Below are 17,924 nucleotides of genomic sequence, written 5' to 3'. Positions count from 1 at the left end.
TGTGACCAAGAGTCTAAGTTTGACCTTTTATCATATTCCTCCCCTTCTCCCCACCAGCCCTCCCTCTAAGAAAGAACTTATCCTCCTCCCAGCCTCTGCCCAGGCAACGAGCTTCTGTCTTTGCAGTCTGAGTCATCTGTTCTTTCTTTTGTTCCAGGTCCAAGTACGAGGAAGACAGGAGGTGAGTGAGTCCATCGTATGGTTTATTTGCAGCTTTCAAGGTGGGAAGGAGTGGGGTTGACCTATTGTACTTTTCATTTCTGCCAACATCAGGGGAGTCCCTAGCATTGTAGGACGACATGAGACCAGGGTCTGTGCAAGTTAGCTGCACACAGCTTGACACAGGCATCTGTGTCACCATAACACATGGGGGTCATGAAGTGCAGGCCCCTGATGCTCATGGGGATGTGGGGATGTGGGTCTGCTTCTCAATGTGAAGATACCCAGCTGCTGCTGTTCTTAACATTCCCATACCTGGCTTCCTCCTCTCCACCCAAATTAGCTCTATATCTCCCTTCCCACTTATTTCTCTTAAAGCACTGAAAGAAGTAGCAGTGATAGTAGAATTGGCCTGTTTGTGGCACCTGCAGAAAAGAGCTGCAGTGCAGCACATTTCCTCCTTGGCACATTTCACGGCTTTTTGGCAGCCTATGTACTTACCTTATTGTTTCTCATCAGCCGATGTTAAGAGAGAGGTAAAGCCAGGGCTGAAGCTTTGCTGCCTTGAATCCACAAAACAGATAATCTGTCTACCAAATTGCAAGCCAAATATGTTTTTAAACACAGAGCTCTGGACAGTTTCATTTGTGGCAATGGGAAGCTACTTGACAACTCCTTTCCATCTCCTTTTCTCTTTGTTCTTGGAGATGGAAGGGTGGTTAAGGCAGTTACCTTGGCAGAGGCTGGTTGGCATTTCTCCCTTCCCTTTTCTACTCCACCCCACATTTATGCCTAAGGATGTTAGCTGAGGACCTCAACCAGTCCTCCAGGTCCACGCATGGCTTGACCAGTCAGAGAATTGTTTGCTTGTATTTCAGGGAATTGACCTGTCCTTCCACTGACCATCAGCCCCTCAGTGGGAGGAGTTCTTCTTAGGGAAAGAATAAGATTTCTCCTGGGAGTCATGCCAGCCAAGACTTTTAGCCAGCTTCTGCCTACGGTCCCGTTTGATTATGCCAGACTTGTCTTTGAATACCTTGACCCATGACTCCCCCTGCCCTGCTCCACTGGGTAGTGGTGAGGAGATGATTTGGAGCAGGTCTTGGCCCTTCCACCTGCTGGCAGGGAACATACCTTAAGCTTTCTGATTCACAGCACTGTTCCTCTCTCACAGTGCCCCCATGGACTTTGCCCTTAATACCTACATGAGCCATGCTGGGATCCGTCTTCGAGAGGCACGACCTTCCAACACAGCTGAAAAGGCCCAGTCTGCTCCTGACAAGGACAAGTGGCTACCCTTCTTCCCTAAGGCCAAGAAGGTGACAGAGCTACCCTAGAAAACATCTTCTCTTGGTACAGTTCTCTGTGCTGAGGTAGACCAGGAGAGCCATTTTGCAGCTACCTAGCTCCATCCCTCCACCTTTGGATGTGGAGTCAGTGAGAATACCCAGACTAGAGCAGCTCTGTCTCCCCTCCTCCAAACCCAGGCCAGAGGTAAACGTGCTCGTTAGGGTACAAGCGTGAATCAACTTTCTAGTTATTTCTTTAGGGCCAGTCTTGGGGGCAGTGGCAAAGTGATTAGCAGCCACTTCTGGGTATTGGGACCTCCTTCAAACCCATGTCTCCTGTCTCAGCAGAGCAGCAATTCCAAGAAAGAAAAGGATGCCCTGGAGGACAAGAAGCGAAACCCCATCCTCAAATACATTGGGAAGCCCAAAAGCTCTTCTCAGAGCAGTGAGTATTTGGGAGCAGCAGTCTTGGGCATTCCTTGGGCAGGGAGCTCAGCCCTTTTGCTTACCATGTTGGTGGAGGGCCTTCCTCTCAGGCCAGACTCTGAGACCTCAGCTTCTTCTCAGTACTTCCACTTTCTCCCCTGGACACGTCTAGTGCAGGCTCTTTGAGGTACAAGGTGAATGTTTGAGAACCAAGGAGGCCGTGCCAGTCCCTGGGTCTTAGTTTAGGAGCCTAGACCCAGTTGTACCTTCTGAAAAGCCATGCCAACAAACATTTCCCACTTGGCTGATATCGCCATGTTGGCAGTAAATGCCCCTTCAGCTTCATCCATGGGCTTCATCTGTACTCCTGCGGTCCTGTGCATTCACAGCAATCATGGGCCCTTGACACGGGTTTTGAGTTCCTATTAAGTTGAACTAGGTGGGAGGGTGGGGGGCCAAGTTTGGGACCCAGTGGTTCCCCTAAAGCCATCAAAATTTTCCCCCAAAATTCAATTGATCCTATCATTGATCTCTTCCCAGCTATGTGTCATTTGTCTGGAAATTGTTGCTGGTCCTCCCAGTCAGTATCTTAAACCCCCAGTATCAGTGGGAGTCTGTGAAGGGCAGTGAGGTGGACCTGCTGCCTTTTCTGAAGTTGTTGCATTTGGGGAGGGGGAAGGAAGAGACTCTTCTAGGTCAGCCTTGAGTTTTACCACTGCCTTTTCATTTTCTGGCTTGTTGCAATTTTTGTTTTGACTCTTGAAACATTAATTTGACTCTTCATGGTTTACTTTTGTTTTTGTTTGTTTTTCTTTTAGCATTTCATATTCCCTTGTCCCCTGTGGAAGGTAAAAGGACCATTTTCTTTGGGTTTGTCTTTGCATTAGCATTGAGTTTCCATCTCCCCAAATCTTGTCTTCCCTTTTCCTTCTTCATCTTCTATCCTGTCCCTCTTTCCACCCTCCCTTTCTTCTCTCTATGTCTCTTATGTATTCCTCCTTGTTGCTAAAGCTGCTCTGTGGCACACACCCATCGAGGGGCTCCCGTCCTCACGCTGGCTGCGAGACCTTGCCTGCCTAACCCAGGGTTCTGAGGGGGCAGAAACCTTCCTCCCCCAGGTGGAGCTCTTCCTGGAGGTTCTGGCAAAGGCCAGACTTCTTGTTCCTCTGGCAATTTTTCCACAGCCTGAGGCTTTTCTCTTAATTTCTGTTACCTCTTTATGGATGAGGTTTCAAAAAGCCAAGGAAAACCCTCACAAACTTGTGTCCTCTAGTGAAGGGGAAGCAGAAAGTGCCTCAGATTTTTGTTTTTAATTGGAATAATAATAAAAATCCTATTTTTTGGTGATCTTTTTTTGTTTGTTTTGTTTTGTTTTTTTTAGTAAATTCTGTATATCTAACAGTTTTTCTTTGGGATTTGGGGGTATTTTTATTTTTATCATCTACTTTGCTTAAGCCTGTAGCACCTCCATCTATTTTGACTCCTAACTGCCAGCAATATGTATAACTGCAGCAATTAAAAAAGAATGACCCTAACTGTATTTTGGAGGACCTAATATCTTCTAGAATCTGTGTATTAAAAAAATACATATGTGATACACATTAACCTGCAAGAAGCTTAGAACGTCAATTGAAATGTCACAGAATTGGGCAAGTTATTTATCATCAGTGAGGTCCATATGCATGCAATTAAGTGATCAGTATTTTCTAGGTTCTACAATAAATAGAGAGAGCAATAGGTTGCAATCAGAAAATTATTCTGTTGCTAGAATTCATTTTATGTAAAACTGGCAATTAAAAATCTTATCTTCAAAATTATTTTAAAAGTTACTAGACTCATTATGCCATTTTAAGCAATAATTATTGAAAAGATCTTTATAAAACAATGAAAAAAAGAATGTCCTTGAAATCCAGACCTTAGTTCTTAACATACACTTCTTATCCACCCTGCCACAAAAGGTGTGAGGTGACAGCAGGCACTAAGAAACTGAGCAGCTCTGCCTGAGCGCTTGCTTTGTGTCAGCTTGAGAGGGTACAGGAATGCCCACGGTGGGGTTAGGGTTACTGATCCCAAAGATAGGGTAAGGATGCCGGGTCTCTACCAGCTCCTTTAGTCAGATCTTTCCACTATGATTTCATGATTTGGTTTGGGGTTCTAAAATCCGCAGGACATAAGACAAATCTGTATCCATATCTAAAGAGAAAACACCCACCAAACTAAGAAGCCTCAGTGTTGAGACTTTTTGCCATTTAGGATCATCAACTATTTTCCCTGTTTATCAGTGAAGTATCTGATTGTTAGTAACATATTCACTTTTATTTAGTTCCATTATTACTCAGAGACAGGAGGAAGGAGAGCAAAGGCTACTACTAGGAAGCTTTGCTCTTTTTAGAAGTATTCCTTTCTGCCTGTTTTTCCTGTTACTCTGGGTCATTTGATTATACCAGCTCTCAGAGCTACACCTATTTCTTGCTCCAGCTAGGTTGTAACTATAGTCAGAACACAATTGGGCATTTTCCAAGTGGCTCATGGGAGAGGGAACAGTGGGCTCTGCCTGATGGCTTTTGGTTATCGGATGTTCCCAAGCTCCTACGTCATCACTCAGCACAGCTGGCCCTGGCATCTGCACTGGCCCCAAGGCCCAGAAGCACATTCAGTCTTGGACAAGCAGATCCTAGTCCTAATCTCTAAATAGGAGTGATGGTAACAGCCTCTACTCATAAAACATATGTACACACAGCTGCTTATGCAGTTTTAGAAAAACATTACACTTGCCTCCTGCCTAAAGGATGTGGAGTCATAGACTTTGAAGAAAGCAGATAAAATGATTTTCTGTTCTCTGACTTAGGAATTTTCTTATGAAAGTCAGATTTTGAGACATGGAGATTTTTATATATATCTATGTTGTGTGTGTGTGTGTGTGTGTGTATATATGTGTATATATATATATATATATATATATATATATATATATATATATATAGCAGAACCTCCAGAGTCATAGGCAAGACTCTTAGTATGATTAGGGTCAGGGCCTAGATCACTGGGGTGTTTATATTGCCTCCCCAGTTCCATTTAACCCTCCCCTTGGCCTTAGGCATAGCAGCATTTCTAGCCCAACCCCTGTTTAATATCACTGGACTTGGAGCTGAACTAATTGACTTGAAGATGAGCTCCTCATCTCTTTATTCGCATGCTGAGAGCCACTGAACCCCTGGGTCTGAGTTCTCTTCTCCAGGGTCTCTGAGTGGCATCACCTGTGACTTTTTACTTTCCCTCCCTCCCTCTCTGTTTCTTTGAACAAGAACAGCTCCCTTTTGTCTTAGCTTTGAAAAAGGAATTTGAATGCCAAAGAGTGGCGTCTCTTTATTTTCCTAGATCACCCCTTACTGGTAATAAAAGGTCTCATTCTTTAATGACAGAGACCAGAGGGGGACAGAAAGAACAGGAAGGAGAGTTGGGGAAAAACAGAAATAATGAACTCTAAAAGTGATATAAATTGGAGAAATGCCTGATGTAATTTGACAACATAGCCAAATTACATGTGGATATGTTTTTGATCTTCCTGGCTATTTTTTTAACCTGTCTCTTAGGAGAAACCTAGTAATTGGTTTTCAGGCAGAAGTATCATTATGGGGGGGTTGGGGAGAGATTGGGTAAGAGGCATAAAGAATAATTACAATTTGTAATAATGTGTTAATAATATTGATTTGATCATCACATGTTGTACACAGGTGATAGTAGTCAGTGCTGTACCCCCAAAATATGTACAACCAGTTATGCTTCAATACAAAGAAATAAAATTAAATTTAAAAAGAAATGTCATTATAATAAAGAATGTGAGAGCCAAAAGAAAGCTCCATAAGGAATGCACTTCCAAATCCTCTCATTTTGCCCATGAGGAAAGAGTAGACCCAGAAAGGTAGAGTGACTTCCCAGGGCCACACAGCATATTCAGAGAAGAGCCAGGACTAGAACTATGTCTGCTGATTCTGGGTTCCATGCTGTTCTCATCCATGCTTACTCATTGCTCTGTCTTCTGGGCTTCAGGGGAGTGAGGGCCATGAGAAGTCATTCCTGAACAGAAAGCGATAGTACCCTTAATTTTCTCTTTGCTTTCTTCCAGTCAAACCAGGCAACGTGAGGAACATCATTCAGCACTTTGAGAACAACCAGCAATATGATGCCCCAGAACCTGGGACACAGCGACTCTCGACAGGAAGCTTTCCTGAGGACCTGCTGGAAAATGACAGGTAGCAGTGGCTGGATGGGGCTTGCCAGCTGCCCAAGGAGGGGAGGGAGCATTGGCAGGGTTGGGCACTGGGATTTAATTTCAGCTACTTAATGCCTCTCCACTGGACTATAGGGCTCCCACTGTAGCACTCTGTCCCCTGTCCCCCAGCCTTCCCACCCGAGATATCTTTAGAAGATGCACTCTGTATGGGTGATCAGGCCAGTGGAAGAGCAAGCAGAGCCCCTGACTTTCTGGCCCAGGAACTAACTGCATGCTTCGAATTGCCTTTGGTCTCACCCCAGACTACTGAGTAGCCTCCCTCCCAAGATTGAGCTAGATTATATTGTAAAGCAGCCATCAGGAAACCCTAAATGACAGGATAAAGAAGAGTATAGAGGGGGCAAAGGGAAGTCCTGGAAAATAAAAGACACAGGCAGGAAGGCTGTCCAGTTAGCTCAGTTTATTAGAGTGCAGTGTTACAACACCAAAGTCAGGGGTTTGGATCTCTGTACCGGCCAGCCACCAGAAAAAGAAGAAAAAAAAAAAGACTCAGGGAGGCAAAAGAAAGCCTTTGCCTGCCAGTGAAGAAGAGAGCTAGAGATGAAGTTCTGCTGGGTACTTTAAAGCAGTACAACTGTGGGCATCAGCAAAGAGGTAAAAAGTTGATTGATTCACAATGAACCTCCCCTCCCTTTTCACGAAGGAAAAAGGAAATTGAGACTGGTATCTCTCATATTCTCCATTTTGGGTCAGATTCTAACTAGAATCCTTGTCTGGTATTAAAACATACTCTTGGACTTACTCCTTTCTGTTTATGTTAAGCCTTGCTGGAGCAGGGGATGGGGGGTTGAGTTCTAACATTGGTGGGCAAATTAAATACACAGATTATGTGATTTCTGTGGTAGGCATGATTTTATGATGTATCAAATATTTTAAGATTATAAGATATTATCAGCATTTTGAGAAAACATTTGAGACCATTTACAAACTTGCATGCTTAGCATTGCTAGGTAAATTTTCCCTAAGACATTCACCAGGATCCTAAAGCTTCTCTAAGCAGAAGACTTTGGATTTGATGAGTAGAAACTCATTCGCAATCTTGGGAGAAACAGTATTAGCAGCACAATGGGTCAGAGATTGTTGTGGATGCCAGCAGGTATAAGATGCCATCAATTCTAGAAGGCAGCGCAAGAGGAATTTTTGGCCCGAGATAAATTATGTACCTCACTTCTGGGTACTTGAAGGACGGTGCTTAGGTCTGAGCCACTGGATGAGATTTGTTGTGGTGCTAAAGTTACCCATTGAGGGCACTGGCGGAAGTGTTTTCAGTTAGTCTGGGTTGGAACAGTTCTAACATTTCAGAGGGGTGAGTCCAATGGAGGGTGAGTTGACAGTATGTTTCTAACCCAGTGGAAGAACCCTCAAGACCCTAGGAAGTGAGCTCCATTTTGGATCCTCTGGCAGTTCAGAGAGACATGATGAATGGAGACCAAGACGTTTGCTCCCTCACTGCAGCAGCCTGCTGTGCTATTTAGAGCTCTCCAGACATCTCCAGGCCTTATGTGGTCCTAGAAACAGAGCAGGATGAAGATTAGTAATAATGTCAACAAAGAACCAGCCAAGCAGGGCCACGACAGGGGAGGTGAGGCGGGGACCATCCTGGGGCAGCTAGGGGTCAGAGATGCCAGCTGTCTCAGGGCTGATACACCACAGGACTGGACAAAGAGCAACACCCAATCATCTGTTCGTGCCCCAGAGACACTCAGTAGCCTAGCATGTCAGGCCAAGGAGCGGCTTCCTACATATCAGTGAACAGACCCCTTTAAGTGTCTTCCCAAGCCTGTCTGCTCCTGGAGAAGAAGTGGGAGTTTGGGAAGGATGCTATTAAGATAAGAATGAAAGAAATCTGCATCACAACTGGAGGAGCAGTTGGAGGGGTGGGAGTCCAATAGCAGGTAAAATTTTCTGACAGGCAGTGTGGAGAATCTTTGAATGAGTGTGTGAAGATAATAACTACACTTCCCTCTAAGAAGATCTTGTAAAAGGAGAGATCCATCTCAGGCATAGTCCAGGGTGGGAGCTGACCCGTTTCAAAGCAGAGGCAAGATGGACTGGCCACTAGACAGCCGCAGGGGCCAGGAGGTGGAGCCTTGTAGTCCCTGATGAGAGACTGTGATGTCATAGCATTTCTAACAGGAACATGGTGTCTTAGGCCTCTGGACACACCACAAGTCTGATTCTGCTAGCCCCAGATTTCATCTTCCTGTTAGAATCCCTTCTGATAGGTCAAGAGGAAGAGGAGAGAGTCTGTCCATCAAGCCAGGCTGGGGAGAGAAGGGAGTTTGTAGAGGAGCTTCTGTCATCCAGGTGTTTTGGCCATGTTGAGGTGGGGTGGAGAACTTGCAGCACTGAGGCATCCTTGAGATGGAGCAGCAGGTAGAAGCTGGCAAGGATATAAGATCCCAAAGGCTCTTGTCCCTTTTCCCCCCAGTTCACGCTCAGAGATTCGCCTGGGCCGTTCCGAGAGCCTCAAGGGCCGGGAAGAGTTGAAGCGGTCTCGAAAGGCAGAAAACGTGCCCCGCTCTCGCAGTGACGTGGACATGGATGCTGCCGCAGAGGCTACTCGCCTCCACCAGTCAGCCTCATCCTCTGCCTCCAGCCTCTCCACCAGGTGGGTGGAGCTCAAGTGGCTTTACCCATTGACGTCTCCGGGGCAGGGGCAGGGATAGAGGGTTGCTGAGAGTTCACATTCTCTCCACAGGTCTCTTGAGAACCCAACACCTCCCTTCACCCCCAAAATGGGTCGCAGGTGAGTGGGGGCACATTGGTGCATCTGTTCGGTGTCTCTGTGTCCCATCCCTGCTCAGCTCCTCCTCCCACCCCTGAGGAGCTGGTTAGGTATACATCTCCTCGTGGCCTGCTGGTTTCCCATGGGCAAGCAGGTTGGGCAGGAGAGGGAGGGACAAACCCTGTGTGTGAATTCTTCCTCCTTAGTGAAACAGAGCTGCCCGTTTTCCCCCAGGAGCATTGAGTCCCCCAGCTTGGGGTTCTGCACAGATGCCCTCCTTCCCCACCTCCTAGAGGATGATCTGGGCCAGCTGTCTGACCTGGAGCCAGAGCCAGATGCCCAAAACTGGCAGCATACAGTGGGCAAGGATGTGGTGGCTGGGCTAACCCAGAGGGAGATTGACCGGCAGGAGGTCATCAATGGTGAGAACGTGCTCCACTTTGCCGTCTCTACTCACTCTTAGGTCCAGAGCACCTAAGACACAAAGAGTGGAAAAAAGGCAAATGGCAGGGGGTGGAGGGGGGCGCCTGGGGAAGGACCAGGTCCATGTTGCCTCTTGCTATAGGGTCCATCTCAGTTCTGGCCCTTGGGATGAGAAAAAGAGTTACTGAAACCAGCTCCCCAGTTCCCCCAAAAGAAGAGTGGTGTGGGGGCCAGGGTTGTGACTCTGGGGACTTGCTGATCTGTTTTCTTCCTGTCTCTCTACCCCTCCTTGTTACAACCACCTCTCAGAGCTGTTTGTGACCGAAGCTTCCCACCTGCGCACACTCCGGGTCCTGGACCTTATCTTCTACCAGAGAATGAAGAAGGAGAACCTGATGCCTCGGGAGGAGCTGGCCCGGCTTTTCCCTAACCTGCCTGAACTGATAGAGATTCATAGTAAGGAGCCCATGCCCCTGCAAACTCCTCCTCTGCTGGCCTTCAGCTTTCTGTTCTGGTTTGGCCCACCTGCCAGGACTTCCCTGAGTAGATAACCCTCACCAGTCCTCTTTGGTGAGAGAAACATTGATGGACAACCTAAAAAGAGAAGCACTCCAGTTCCCCCAGAAGTAAAATTGCTTCTAGACCTTTCCCCACAGCACGCTGTCAAAGATCCCTTTTCTCTCGGTCACAAAGGGCTGGCAGTTCAGTTCAACTCCAGGTATTTGTTTTTCTTCTCTCCTTGCCCCAGATTCCTGGTGTGAAGCCATGAAGAAGCTCCGGGAGGAGGGCCCCATCATCAAAGAGATCAGTGACCTCATGCTGGCTCGGGTATGGCTCCAAATTTTTTCTGCTTGGCAAGGAGGAGATTAGAGGAGGCAGGGTCCCATTACCCAGGACAAGGAAATTGGCAGAGGAGGGGACAGGCAGGGGACTGGTCCCGGGCAGGGGCATGATGCCTCGGTTGGTGTCTATTCTGCCTCTTCAGTTTGATGGTCCCGCCCGAGAGGAACTCCAGCAAGTGGCTGCACAGTTCTGTTCCTATCAGTCAATAGCCCTAGAACTGATCAAGACCAAGCAGCGCAAGGAGAGCCGATTCCAGCTCTTCATGCAGGTGTGTCCTTGGCCATGCCTCAGCCTTCCCTCATCTCCTTCAGGTTCACCAAGAATCTCCTGAACTTCCCTCCTTCTGGTCCCCACCTCTTCTCTTTACTGTGGAGGATAACCCAGCAACTCCCTTCACCCATGCGCACCCTCCCCCACACCTGCTCTTCAAAATCATTGACATGTTCTGGAGATAGAGACCACTATTCATTGGAAAGAACACTGAAATAGCAGTCAGGAGGCCTGGCTTGCCTACCAGTACCTGTGTGCACCTAGATGGGTCTCAGTTTCCTTGGCTATAAAATGGGAATGATACCTGCCCTTCTGTTTCGACCATATCCCTTCCCTGGGTTGTGGTCTCCCTGCCGCCACCAATCTTTCCCTAAATGTTTAAGGAAGAAGCTGCCACCATTATTTCTGGGTGGCCAATCTGGGCTTAGGACCTGCTTGACATTTTCACACCCATCTTGGCCCTCAGCTCTTAAGCCATCTCCCAACCATGGGTTGACATCTTCTGTCTGTGCCTCCTGCCCTCCAGGAGGCCGAGAGCCACCCTCAGTGCCGGCGGCTGCAGCTTAGAGACCTCATCATCTCAGAGATGCAGCGGCTTACCAAATACCCACTGCTGCTGGAGAGCATCATCAAGCACACGGAGGGTAGGACATGGGAGGGGCTAGCACTGAGAAGCAGCAGACCTCATTCCAGACCCTTGTTCTGGCACTGCTTTGTGACCTTAGTAAGTCACTGGACCTTTGTGGTCTTCACCTTGTCCTGTTATGACGAGTCCCAAAGAAGAAAATGATAGTAAATGTGCTTTGGAAAATAGAAGGTGCTCCACAGGAGGAGTAAGGGCCACCACTAGCCTTTGTGGGGCCTTTATGCAAATCAGAGGAAAGCATCCAGGTGGCCACACAAGCTGGCACTCGAGAGCACCTTGATGCCTCTGGGTGACCATGATCTCACACCAGGGGCCATGGCTGGATTTTAGCCTCTGGTCATTCCCCTGGGGGGATGCCTCTGTGCCTTGCACAAAAGATACAACAATGCATGGTAATATTAAAGGAGTAGGGTACCAGGCTGGATAAGGGGGTCTGGCCCCAGGATACCACTCACCATCCCTGGGATCCTGAGCATCTTTCTCTACCCTCAAATTTGGGACATTGGAGTCAGGAGAGAGGTGTTAGGAACCTCAACCTAGTTTGAACAGGCTTTCCTAGAGACATAATTACTGCCATTACCCAGAGTCCCTGTCCCCCATATCTGTAGAGTTGATTGTGGTCTAGGTAGGGATTCCCAAGAGCTAAGCAGTAGTCTGAAACCCGAGCACACTCAGTAAAAGTTAAGCTTACCAGTAGAGGTCCTCAAGTTAGCAAGGATGGCTTACCTACACCTATACGTGCTGGTTTGAGACAAGCCAGTCAGCATGGATACAGGTAGGCAGGTAATATCCGACTCTGTGATGGACCTCTCAGGCGGGAGCCCTAACCATCTCCTCTGAACCCTGTTTGGTAGGAGGCACCTCTGAGCACGAGAAGCTCTGCCGGGCCCGGGACCAGTGCCGGGAGATTCTTAAGTATGTGAATGAAGCAGTGAAGCAGACAGAGAACCAGCACCGTTTAGAGGGCTACCAGAAACGCCTGGATGCCACCGCCCTGGAGAGGGCCAGCAACCCCCTGGCAGCAGAGTTCAAGGTAGGAAGCAGAGGCTGCAGCAAGGTCAGCCCCTCACACACACTTCTCAGGCACCCTTAGGAGCAGAACTCTGGTCAGGGCCTAGAGAGTCCTAGAGGTAGGAAACATGGATCTTTCTGTAATAGGGTGGTACTATGGGGCCCTGGAAGACACATACACCCTGTTGTCATTGTCACCCTGTCCCTAGATGGACAAGGGCAGACAGCCACACTGAGTAAAGACTAGATGTTAGAACTCAGCCTGAGAGAGCAGGGAGGGGGTAGGACTTGAGGTAAAGGTAGAGATCATTTGTGGGGAATAAAGCTGAAGGGATGGGTGGGAAAAGCAAAGAGTGGTCTTCCTAGGAAGGTGGACCACATGCAGTAGGGAGTGGATGGGAGACCCAGGCCAGAGCCCTTGGCGTGTCCCCCAGCGTGGCACATGGCACATGATTCATAGTTGCCTTTTACTTGTCTGTGTTCCCCAGAGGGTGTAAGGGTGAGGACTGTTTCTTGCTCACCACTGATTGCCAGCACATTAGCACAATGTCTGGCACATAATAGGTCCTCACATATTTGTTGAACAAATGAGTGGATGATGTCTCCTTAACAGAGCCTGGATCTTACAACCAGAAAGATGATCCATGAGGGGCCCCTGACCTGGAGGATCAGCAAGGATAAGACCTTGGGTATGTGGCAGGGGACTAGGGATGAGAGAGAATCTGTGGTGGGTGGGCTTCCCCTGGGCCCTTCCTTCTCTTTCATACGCCCTGGAACCTGTTGCTCTAAAGGGATGGGAAGGTAGCCAGGGAGGCACGACTGGGGATGATAGCTCGGGGCTCCAAAAGCACAGTGTGGGAAGGGAATCACCAGAGAGAAAGGGATTAGGGTCACCAGACTCCCAGGGGTTTTTAGACCACGGGGACAAGCATCTGAGAGCTTCTGGGCCCCTGTTGTGCTAATGTGGAATGAGCAACAGGGAAGGCCTCACAACCACTGCACCCCTCCAGACCTCCATGTGCTGCTGCTCGAGGACCTCCTGGTGCTGCTGCAGAAGCAGGACGAGAAGCTGCTGCTTAAGTGCCACAGCAAGTCAGCCATGGGCTCTGCAGACAGCAAGCAAACCTTCAGCCCTGTGCTCAAGCTCAATGCTGTGCTCATCCGCTCTGTGGCCACAGGTACCTTGGCCTTGGGCTGTGGGGCCCTGATCACTGTTACTCGTGTCCAGCAAGCACAGGGTGATGTGGGGCCCATCTGGGGCCTTGCAAGACTTAGCTATCCATCTGTATTCCTTTCCTTCTATCCTGACCCAGTCTAAGCAGGAGGATATGGTCCAAGATGGGCTAAGATGAGGGGTCGAATGGGGACCAATATGAAGATAGACAGCCTGGAGTAGGGGTAGTCAGCCCTGAAGGACAGTGCTGGTTTGGATGGGATTTGGACACCTAGGATGGGATAAGGATGTCTGAGCTGGATTGGGAAGAACAGAATTGGGCAGGAAGAATAAGACAAGCCTCCCTTCTGCTAGAGTGACTTAGGCAGAGCTTGGTTGCAGAAGGCTGAAGCACCACCAGTACAGAGCCGGGTCCAGTGGACAGAGGCATTTCAGTGAGACGTGGAGTATGTATATATGTATGAGAAAGGGCTCTGGAGCAAGAGTCAGGCAGCCAAATTCTCTGTGCTCACTTTCTTCATCTATGAGAAAGTGGGGGAGATGCCTACCCTACCTTTTGGTGGGATCAAAAGAGATGATGGGTATGAAAAAGTTTTATAAACCCTAAGCACCATGCACATGTCAGCCATCACTGTTATTAGAGTGGGAGGGTAATGGGTGTGGCTGTGAAAGATGACATCAGAGGTCCCAGAACTGCCTCTGTCCCTTCTGTCCCTATTGTAAGTGGGCCAAGTGGTTCTGATGACCTGTGGCTGTCTCATGCTGCATTCCTCATCTGTGTTGAGGGTCAGGGCTTGGCATCCTCACTCTTGTCACCCTGGCCCAGAGTGCAGTCACACCTGCCACCCCCAAAACAGACCTTTCTACCTTCGTTTTCTCACACAGACAAACGGGCTTTCTTCATCATCTGCACCTCCAAGTTGGGCCCACCCCAGATCTACGAGTTGGTTGCATTGACATCATCAGACAAGAACACGTGAGAATTGATTGAGGGGTCACACGTAACCGCCGTCCCCTTGGGACAAGGGTGGTGTGTATGAGGACGGTGGACAGTGAGGCCAGGGCTGGGCCCCAGAGCAGTCCCTGGAAGGGGAGTTGGGAAGGGAAGTGGGAGGTAGGACAGACATAGAGAAGCTATGAGAGGATCGTCACCCCAACCTGTACCCAGGCCTGTTACAGGGAGAATGAATTCCCAGCTGTCTTCCCGCCACTGCTACTGCTTCGTTTCTTTCTATTCCCCCTCCCTCCCGATCAAGCACATGAATTCTGTGCATTCTTCCCAGGTGCCTGCCTCCAGGCCCCTCCTCCCTAGCCAGGCCGTCCACCCTCCCCATGTTTCCTGACAGCAGCAGTGGCGTGGCACAGTGGAACGAGACAGGTTGAGTCAGAGTCTTTCAGCCTCCAAGTTTTCATCTGTACAGTGTGGATAATGCTACCTCTCAGAGAGTTATTTTGAGAGACAAAGCATATGTAGAATGCTTGGCCCAGCATGACAGAGGGTTAGTGTTCAGTAAATGATAGCTGAAAGTAATATCACTCCACAGGAGCAGCCAGTGAGGAGTGAGGGAGCAGATGGGCAGCTGCCAGGCAGAGGTCCTCGGGGCAGGGCATGGAGAAGCAGTGGGTGAGCAGGGAATGGTGTGTGCCCTGGTCTTGTTCTCACCACCAGTCCTCTCTGTTCCTGCTGAGCAACAGATGGATGGAGCTCTTAGAAGAGGCAGTGCGGAACGCCACCAGGCACCCTGGAGCTACCCCGATACCTGTCCATCCCCCGCCCCCAGGTCCCCAGGAGCCTGCCCACCAGGGCCCCACACCCAGCAGGTGCATTGCTTAGCCTTCCAGGTCCCCACACCATCCCCACTCCAAGCCACCTGTTTCCTGCTGCTTTTAAGCCTTTCTGCCCTGGGTGTGTACAGCCTCAGCAGGGAAATGCCAGCAGGGAAACAGCTCCACATTCTGGCAGATAGAGAAACATGCCCCCACATCTCTGCCTAGCCCTGTCTGCTCTCCCTCCATCTGGCTATAATGGAGCCTGCTCCTGAAGTGGGGTGGGGGGTGCAGAACAGGGGACCAGAGAAGCTTGGCCAGCACCCACCCTCCTCTCCAGGTTGCCATCCAGACCAGGCAGGTGACAAGGCCTGACACCTCCCTTCTTGGACCCTCCTCTTTCATTGCCCATTCTACATGGGAGGCCAGGGTGGAATTTCATGACATCTTGACCTCCTGACTGGCAGAGAGCCAGAATTCATGCCAGTGATCTTCTCTCACTCTTGGTTGGTTTTTTCCCTCAGGGCAGGACTGGATGACTCAGAAGTGTTCCACAGTGAACCAGAACCTGAGGAGCTACCTGGAGGTGAGTGCCCTGAACTATCTTGTGGGAGCCCAACCCAGTCCAGTTTTTGTAGGCACAGGTCGGGGGTGGGGAGGGGGTGATGAGAGAGTCCGTCAGCAGGGCTGAAGGTATGAGGTTTCGATAAAGAGAGTAGAGAAAAAACGAGATGGGAGGAAGAAAGAGCCTAGAATAGGAAGGAGAACAGACTGAACAGACTTGAGAGTGTAAACTAGCTCACTTGACCTATGATTCGGGCCCTCCCTCTTGGGGTGACAGGTTTATCAGTGGAGGAAGAGAGGAGCAGTCGGGGCGAGTCCAGGGCTCCTTGCATCATTCAGCCAGGGTTACTGTTGGAGAGTGAGGTGCATGCAGAGACTATGGGAACAGGAAGCACAGGAGGCAGGGAGAGCTCAAAGAGTTTAAGGTGCAATTACTGGATGGGACTCAGGGGGTGGGTTCTAAAACAGAATTCTCATTGAGAATTTTTTTGTGAAATAACTTGGAGCCTTGGGTTTGGAGAGCTCCCTGATTGGGTCCTGTTCTGTTTCCATCTACTTAGAATGCTTTTCCTTAACTTTCTCACTTCCTTCAAGTCTTTGTTCCAATGGCCTTTTTGCAACAAAGGATACCCTGTTTAATACTGTAACCAGCACTTCTGATCCCCCATACTCTGCTCTATTTTTCTTTCCTATAGCACTTACCTTCTAACAAACTACATAATTTCCTTATTTGTTTTGTTTCTGTGTCCCTTCAGACAGGCAGGACCTTTGTTTTGTTTACCGATGTATGGCAAGAGCCTGGGACAGAGCCTGGCCATAGGAGCTGCTCAGTATACATTTGTAGAATGAATCAGTCAATGTTCCCAGCCCCTTGGATCCACAGCTGAGCATGGGTTCACCCATAGGTGCCCTCTCCCTTTCCCTTCCTGACACTTTCCTTTCATCTAAAACAGGCACTGAGCCCCAGCAGAAGGTCCAAGGGAAGCACCCAGAACTGCTAGAGGATCCTGAGCAGGAGGGCAGTGTGGAGGGAGAGGAGCTGGGTGCCCTGCCTCACCCCTCCGTGTCCCTGGATGGAGAGAACAGAGGCATCAGGACAAGGGACCCCCTCTACCTGTCCCTCCCAGGCCCTCTGTTCATGGAAGGCCTCGCTGATTCAGCCCTGGAAGATGGTGAGTGCCTCGAGGACCCTTCCATCCTGGGCCCCCAGTAGCATAGCCACTGTGAACCGGCAGGCTCCTTCACCTTCCACCTGCTCGAAGGTTTTCCCTGGTTGTGCTTGAGGAGAGAGAGATGCAGAGAGACAAATGTTACTCTCCACAACCCCTCTCCCTGCCACCAGCTAGCTGGCCAGAGCCCTCCAACTCCACCCTGTGACTGAGGCAGGCTCACCACATTGGGGGTGGGGGCAGGGAGCAGCCATGGTGTGCAGTCCTGTGCTAGGGAAGCCATCACCCTGTTTCCCCCTCCAGTGGAGAACCTGCGGCACCTGATCCTGTGGAGCCTGCTGCCAGGTCACACCATGGAAACACAGGCTGCCGGGGAGCCTGAGGATGACCTGACACCTACACCTTCTGTCATCAGCATCACCTCTCACCCCTGGGACCCAGGCTCCCCAGGGCAAGCTCCCACTGGGGCTGAAGGGGACAACACCCAGCTCCCAGGGCCAGAGGAGGGCCAGCCAGAGCAGGAAGACGTGGCTCTCTGTTCTCTGGAACACCTGCCCCCAAGGACCAGACATTCTGGAATCTGGGAGTCTCCCGAGCTGGATAGGAATCCAGGTGAAGAGCCTTCAAGCACAGAGGCAGCAGGAAGTTACAAAGTTGTGAGAAAAGGTAAAATAAATTGGAGTGTCCACTGAGGAGACAAATGGCCATTTTTGTTAGGGTAGATAGAGGCAGTCTTCCAAATGGCTAGCTCGTTCCCCATCTGCATCTTGAGTACCATGTGAGCAGAGATCTGCATTGGGTCCTGGGAAAAGGACACACATTGATATCACACAAAGGCTTTGGAGTCAGCCGAGGTTTAAAGCCTGAGCTCTGCCACTTAATATCTGTGTGACCTTAGATAAAACTGAATTATCTCTCAACTTCATTCCATAATATATGAGGACGTTTCCTACAGCCTTGCACACATCACCTACCAATAAAAGTTTCTGTTAGCATTCTTCATTGATCTTCTAGCCCTAAGGGAAAGCTGTGGCTATTTTTCCCAGGAGCCCAGACCCAGAAGGACAAGGGCAGAGGCTTGCAGCCAGTCACTCCAGAGAGCAGCAGCGAAGGGAAGAGAGGTGGCAGCCAGGACTGGAGGGGCTGCAGGACAAGGCTGGG

At 49.5% G+C, this 17,924-nt stretch overlaps 1 protein-coding gene across 4 annotated transcripts in view; it reads left to right on the top strand.

Moving 5' to 3' along the window:
- Positions 1 to 17,924, top strand: part of ARHGEF11 (Rho guanine nucleotide exchange factor 11) — a 107,016-nt gene that overhangs the window by 85,041 nt on the left and 4,051 nt on the right. For 3 of the 4 annotated variants that reach the window (XM_063103725.1, XM_063103726.1, XM_063103723.1), the window contains 20 exons: positions 158 to 181; positions 1,334 to 1,478; positions 1,797 to 1,893; positions 2,693 to 2,722; positions 6,001 to 6,127; positions 8,600 to 8,779; positions 8,870 to 8,917; positions 9,131 to 9,318; positions 9,629 to 9,775; positions 10,068 to 10,147; positions 10,305 to 10,430; positions 10,959 to 11,076; positions 11,933 to 12,111; positions 12,703 to 12,778; positions 13,100 to 13,267; positions 14,149 to 14,239; positions 14,959 to 15,084; positions 15,555 to 15,616; positions 16,548 to 16,766; positions 17,067 to 17,429. In XM_063103725.1, the coding sequence (XP_062959795.1) occupies positions 158 to 181; positions 1,334 to 1,478; positions 1,797 to 1,893; positions 2,693 to 2,722; positions 6,001 to 6,127; positions 8,600 to 8,779; positions 8,870 to 8,917; positions 9,131 to 9,318; positions 9,629 to 9,775; positions 10,068 to 10,147; positions 10,305 to 10,430; positions 10,959 to 11,076; positions 11,933 to 12,111; positions 12,703 to 12,778; positions 13,100 to 13,267; positions 14,149 to 14,239; positions 14,959 to 15,084; positions 15,555 to 15,616; positions 16,548 to 16,766; positions 17,067 to 17,429 (2,594 nt within the window). The remainder of the gene's footprint in view (positions 1 to 157; positions 182 to 1,333; positions 1,479 to 1,796; positions 1,894 to 2,692; positions 2,723 to 6,000; positions 6,128 to 8,599; positions 8,780 to 8,869; positions 8,918 to 9,130; positions 9,319 to 9,628; positions 9,776 to 10,067; positions 10,148 to 10,304; positions 10,431 to 10,958; positions 11,077 to 11,932; positions 12,112 to 12,702; positions 12,779 to 13,099; positions 13,268 to 14,148; positions 14,240 to 14,958; positions 15,085 to 15,554; positions 15,617 to 16,547; positions 16,767 to 17,066; positions 17,430 to 17,924) is intronic. The other variant, XM_063103724.1, reaches the window with a different exon arrangement.

This window comes from Cynocephalus volans, chromosome 8 (assembly GCF_027409185.1).
Source record: "Cynocephalus volans isolate mCynVol1 chromosome 8, mCynVol1.pri, whole genome shotgun sequence".
Taxonomy (NCBI): domain Eukaryota; kingdom Metazoa; phylum Chordata; class Mammalia; order Dermoptera; family Cynocephalidae; genus Cynocephalus; species Cynocephalus volans.
This window is presented reverse-complemented; position numbering and strand designations above follow the sequence as displayed.